The 5,948-nt window shown below is 44.9% G+C and overlaps 1 protein-coding gene and 1 pseudogene across 1 annotated transcript; one reads left to right on the top strand and one right to left on the bottom strand.

The window, feature by feature from the left end:
- Positions 1 to 1,712, bottom strand: LOC116470417 (60 kDa heat shock protein, mitochondrial-like; annotated as a pseudogene).
- A 1,975-nt stretch (positions 1,713 to 3,687) lies between these two features.
- LOC116470416 (defensin beta 4A) lies at positions 3,688 to 5,683 on the top strand. The gene is made up of 2 exons (XM_032155937.1): positions 3,688 to 3,781; positions 5,441 to 5,683. The coding sequence occupies exons 1-2, from the start codon at positions 3,724 to 3,726 to the stop codon at positions 5,575 to 5,577; spliced, it is 195 nt and encodes a 64-aa protein (XP_032011828.1). The 5' UTR covers positions 3,688 to 3,723; the 3' UTR covers positions 5,578 to 5,683.
- Positions 5,684 to 5,948: the final 265 nt, after the last annotated feature.

Here is a 5,948-nt window from a genome sequence, read left to right as displayed (position 1 = left end):
TTAGAACAGGCCACCTCCCATACCACCTCCCATTCCACACATTGCACCCATTCCAGGGCTGTTCCCTTCTTTAGGAATTTCTGTGACTACAACAGCTGCTGTAGTTAATAGAGAGGCCATGCCAGCAGCATCCAATAAAGCAGTTCTCACAACTTTTGTTGGGTCAATAATGCCTTTTTCCACCATATTCACCAAATCTCCTAACATAGTATCATAACCAACTTCCGAGGAACTTTGCATAATTTTCTCAACTATCAAAAATCCATCAACACCTGCATTCTTAGCAATGGTCATTGCTGGAATTTTGAGTGTTTTTAATAATTTCTACACCAATTTTTTTATCTTCGTTAGCTGGAGTCAATGAGTCCAAGGCTGGAATGCATCAAAGCAGGACACAATCCCCTCCCTAAACAATGCCTTCTTCAACAGCAGCTCTTGTAGCATTAAGTGCACCTGTAACTCTGTCTTTCTTTTCATTCACTTCAACATCACTTGTCCCACCAACCTTCAGCACAGCTACTCCATCTCAAAGTTTCTCCATTCAGTTTTTCCTTTTCATACTCACTAGTTGTGACATCTGACTGGTCAATGATTTCTTGAATACATTTTTCAATTTGAGCCTTGTTACCTTTTCCTTTTAAGAGCATGGCATCATCTTTGATCACAGTGACCTCTCCAACTTCTCCTAAGTCATGAGGCTGAACATCTTCAAGATTTAGTGTCAGCCTTCTTCTCCAAACACTGCACCACCAGTAGCAATAACCATATCTTTAAGCTGGTTCTTTCTATTGTCACCAAACCCTGGAGCTTTGACTGCCACAACCTGAAGACCAACCTTTAGCCTATTCAAGATGAGTGTACTTAGAGCTTCTCCATCAATGTCTTCAGCAATTATGACCAAAGGCTTACAGTGAGCATTGGCAATTTCAAGAGCAAGTACAGTGGACTGGACACTAGAAATTTTCTTTTCACGCAACAGAACATAGGCATCCTGGAATTCACATTTCTCACCTTTTGATGTATTAATAAAGTATGGAGAAATATATCCTCGGTCAAATATTCATGCCTTCAATAATTTCTAATTCATCAGTCAGTGTTTTCCCATCCTTTACTGTGATGACACCCTTTCTTCCAACCTTTTTCATTGTATCAGAGATGATGTTACCAATTTCTTTGTCTCCATTTGCAGAAATTGTAGCAAGCTGCTCAATTTCTTCAGGTTTGGTAACAGGTTTAGACTGCTTTTTAAGTTCAGCAATTACAGCATCAACAGCTAACATCACACCTCTCTTGATTTCCACTGGATTAGCACCTTTGCTAACCTTCTGGAAGCCTTACTTGGAAACAGAGCTTACCAGTACAGTAGCAGTGATAGTGCCATCCCCAGTCTCTTCATTTGTGTTATTGGCAACATCTTGGACAAGTTTAGCTCCAATGTTTTTATATTTATCCTTTAAGTCAATTGACTTCGCATCAGTCACACCATCTTTCGTTACTTCGGGACTTCCCCAGCTATGTCCAATAATTACTGTTCTTCCATTTGGCCCCATTGTAATGGATACAGCATCGACTAAAAGGTCTACACTTTGAAGCATTAAGACTCAGACATCGGTACCAAATTTTACATCTTTACCATCAGTCCGAGTGAGATGAGGAGCCAGTAGCCTGGATACCGGTCTCATCTGGCGAAAGACTGTGGGTAATCGAAGCATTTCTGCAGGGTGGTGGCACGACGTGTGCATGGCGAGGCAGGTCATCAGCAGCAAGTGAGTGCTGCCTCTTACTTTTTAAATGTGACATAGCAAATATACCAAGAAAAACACATAAATTATTAATTTAGGCAAAGCACATAAAGGCTTCATTTCATATTCTGTTTCTCTGTATCCTTTCTTCACCAGGAAGAAATAGTTGTAGTGTCAGGAATGAATGAGTCTGCCCCTCAATTCCAGCCTGCTCAACACACAAGGCAACAAAGTTCTGACAATCAGAGTGACTCCCTGATGACTAAGCTCCAGCCCCGGATGCAGATTTGTTTAGCAGTTCTGACAGCATCTGACCCAGCCCTCTCTTTGCATACCCCATCAGAACCTTCTTTTTTTTTTACTTTGAGACTGAGTCTTGCTCTGTCGTAAGCGATTCCCATGCCTCAGCCTCCCAAATACCTGGAATTATAGGCGTAAGCCATCACGCCTGTCTAATTTTTGTATTTTTCATAGAGATGGGATTTCACCATGTTGGTCAAATTGGTCTCACACTCCTGACCTCATGTGATCCACCTGCCTCGGCCTCCCAAAGTGCTGGGATGACAGGTGTGAGCCACTATGCTAAGCTCAGAAATTTCCTTTTATGAAAATGTCATTAAGGATCTTGGCCACACAATATCATCACCAGCTTCCTTTAAATCCACCTCTGGCCTGCCAGGAATCAGGGTTCTTCAGAACCTGACATTTTAAATGAAGAGGTCAGGCAGGTCACGAGGAAAGCCTCATTGTCCCCATGTCTCTGTCACTGCTGCATCCCTGAGACATCACAGACACAGACACTGGGGTCTGCTTCTTTCTCAAATTGCCCTTAGATTGAAAGAGGGAGGAACCAGGATGAATGCCACTCATTTTCCCGAGAAAGGCCCTCTCCTGAGCACCTGGCACAGGGCTCTGTCCATTGCCTGTGTCCGACAATTGCTACTCTGGGTTACGGAGGAAGGACAGGGTCCTGAGAGACCCCAGAGACCTCACACAGCCCTGAAAACATGGGGCTCCTTCAAAAGTGTTTCCTGTCACCAACAGGGAGACCACATCGAGGCCTTGCAGCCCCACTCCATGTTTCTCCACCAAATCCCAATGGCAGTGAGTTCCCTTCGTGCTGACGTCTGTGGAAAGCAGGGAAAGCCCTGGCTCCAAAAGCCATGAAGTCCTGTGGAGCTGACATTCCCTGAGTGACAGTATGAATAGAAGGAACTCAAGTGCGGGTGGTAGGCCACCTCCTGGCCCAGGCCTGTGTGCCCTCTGAGGGGACACATATAGTCACAATCCCACCCACCCATTGTCCTTCTCGGAGGAAGGAAGCGGGCGCCCATCTGCCTCATCTCTGTCCTGTGGGGAAGATGGGGAGTTTCAGGGGAACTTTCACATGAATTTCACCAGCTCAGATCTCCTGTGAGGATGGGGCCCACCATGCTCCCAGTGCTGCCAGAAGCCTTGAGCCCCTCCAGGGTCCCTGGGTTTGAGCCAGCCCAGGAGCTGAATATCCCAGCAATGGATAGAATTAGATGGAAAGAGCTCTCAATTTGGCCTGAGACTGTCCCCAGATACTCAGGAAAAACAGGATATCTCACAGAGTGGGCAGCAGGTGAGTGGCAGGTTATAGGCCCTGAGTTTGAGTTTGTTTCCCTGTGAGACAGGCCCAGCCCCTCACTCCATTTATACACTGGATTTTAAATGGCACAAGATAAGAGGAATTTTCTGGTCCCAAGAGCAGGAGGACGGGATTTTCTGGGGTTTCCTGAGTCCAGATTTGCATAAGATCTCCTGCGTGTGCATTGCTCTTTGAGGACCATTCTCTGACTCACCAGGTAAGTGGTTGAATTCTAATCTCTGTAATGAGCCTTGCAGCCAATACCAGTTCTGAACTCTACCTGGTGACCAGGGGCCAGGACCTTTATAAGGTGGAAAGCTTGATGTCCTCCCCAGACTCAGCTCCCGGTGAAGCTCCCAGCCATCAGCCATGAGGGTCTTGTATCTCCTCTTCTCGTTCCTCTTCATATTCCTGATGCCTCTTCCAGGTGAGATGGGGCAGGGAAATAGGAGGGTTGGACAAATGGAAGAATGGTGTAGAAGCTCTCTGTCTCCTCTCATTCCCCTCCACCTATCTCTCCCTCATCCCTCTCTCTCCTGCCTCTCTCTCTCCGTCCCCTCCATCCTTCTCTCCTGTTTCTCTCTCTTCTTCCCTCTCTCTTTTTTTCTTTCTTTTTCCCTCTCTCCCCAGAGCATGTCTTTCTTTATCTCTCTTTCCTTTCTCCTACCCACACTTTTAGACTGAGTAGACTGAATGCCCTGTTTAATTGAACCAAGCATTGCTTCCTTCAGTAGAAAAGGAGTTTGAGAACCCAATGGACACCTCACTCTCTCTTCTAAGCCAATATGAAGGAGCCCAGTAGCTTGTAAATCTCATCTCCTCACTGCTTTCCATGCTACAACTGCTAAAACTATGGTTGAAACCTGTTAGGTGACTTTTTAAATAAAAGGCAGAAATTTTGATTTTATCTAAAGAAAGTAGTATAGAATGTCATTTTCTAAATTTTTATATTTAAAGGGTAGATACTGCAACCTAGAGAATTCCAGATAATCTTAAGTCCCAGCCTATACTGTGGGAACTACTGAGGCAGACACTCTGCCCCCAGGAGTTTTCTGATCAGAGGCCCTGAGAACAGTCCCTGCCGTGAGGCCACTGCATGTTCACAGGACAGGGACAGCCCATTGAAACCAAATTTTAAACCTGGATGCCTAACCTTCATTTTCTCCTTGATATTATGAAAATAAAATAAAAACCATGAAAGGATAAAAGTGGGAGAGTGGAAGGGAAGGGTGGAGAGAGGGAAAAAGAAAATTTCCTAAAACAATCACATAGATGTTATATTGTGAAAGCCTCATTTTACCAATTTTATTTATGGGTCCTGGGTTTTGTGAGAACAACGGGGCTCTGAGAGGCACCAGAGACCTCATATTTTCCAACAGCTAGAACAGTATCATGAAGGAAGGCAGGGAGTTAGGGAGTCAGGGAGGCAGAGAGGCAGTCAGGCAGGGAGGGAGGGAGGGAGGGAAGGAGGGAAGGAGGGAGGGAGGGAGGGATAAAAAAAGAAGAATGAGGTCGAAACCAGGACTTAGATATTAGAAAGAAGCCATCGCAAAAGTTTATTTCTATGGTTAATTGTGGTTTTCATTTGTAAGTTACTTGGTGTTAATTTCATATTAAACAATTTCAGTGAGTTGCATCTTTTTAATCCCATCTCAGATCAAATACTTAACAGACTAAATGATCTGAAAAAGCAAAAGGTTACTGGCTTCTGCGTGTTAAGATGGAAGTATAGTGGCTTTGATGTTATCTTCTTGTGGTGGAGCTGAATTCACAAGAGATCGTTGCTGAGCTCCTACCAGACCCCACCTGAGGCCCCAGTCACTCAGAAGAGATCAGAGTCTTTCACAATCAGGTTCTACAAAAATAAACATCCCCCGGACCACAGCAGTGCCAGTTTCCATGTCAGAAACTTAGATCCAAATGATGAACTCACATCTCATTATCACGATGGAAAAGCCCAGGCTTGGGAAAGAAGCCCGCTGCGGATCTACTCAAGGCAATACTGACACAGAGTTTGTGTTTTTCCAACATGAGTTTTGAGTTCTAACACGCTGTTTGCTCTTTTTGTGTGTTTTTTCCCTGTTAGGTGTTTTTGGTGATATAAGGAATCCTGTTACCTGCCTTAAGAGTGGTGCCATATGTCATCCAGTCTTTTGCCCTAGAAGGTATAAACAAATCGGCACCTGTGGTCTCCCTGGAACAAAATGCTGCAAAAAGCCATGAGGAGGTCAAGAAGCTGCTGTGGCTGATGTGGATTCAGAAAGGGCTCCCTCATCAGAGACGTGCGACATGTAAACAAAATTAAACTATGGTGTTCAAAGATAAGGAATCTTTATCCTAGTAATTGTGGTCATTGTGTGATGTTGGTTTGGGCAGGCCATCTCTAATATCCTTGAAACACCCTTTTCTGCTCTCCAGGCAGGGGTCAGGGATGCCGCAGTGGGGCTTGGAGTGCTTTCCAGGATCACAGGCATCTGTATTCTTTGGATCCCTTGACCTTCCCCATTTATTCCCGGCATTTTCCTAGAACGTGTGCTTTGCTCCTCTTGCATCCTCCCCTTGCATGCCCTCATCTACCCCACATCTTCCCTAAA

Source organism: Hylobates moloch, unplaced genomic scaffold, assembly GCF_009828535.3.
Source record: "Hylobates moloch isolate HMO894 unplaced genomic scaffold, HMol_V3 SCAFFOLD_6, whole genome shotgun sequence".
Classification (NCBI taxonomy): Eukaryota; Metazoa; Chordata; class Mammalia; order Primates; family Hylobatidae; genus Hylobates; species Hylobates moloch.
This window is presented reverse-complemented; position numbering and strand designations above follow the sequence as displayed.

Coding starts and splice junctions, on each gene's coding strand:
- LOC116470416 (XM_032155937.1), top strand. CDS start 3,724: ATGAGGGTCTTGTATCTCCTCTTCTCGTTCCTCTTCATATTCCTGATG. Junction 3,782..5,440: donor ATTCCTGATGCCTCTTCCAG/GTGAGATGGGGC, acceptor TTTCCCTGTTAG/GTGTTTTTGGTGATATAAGG.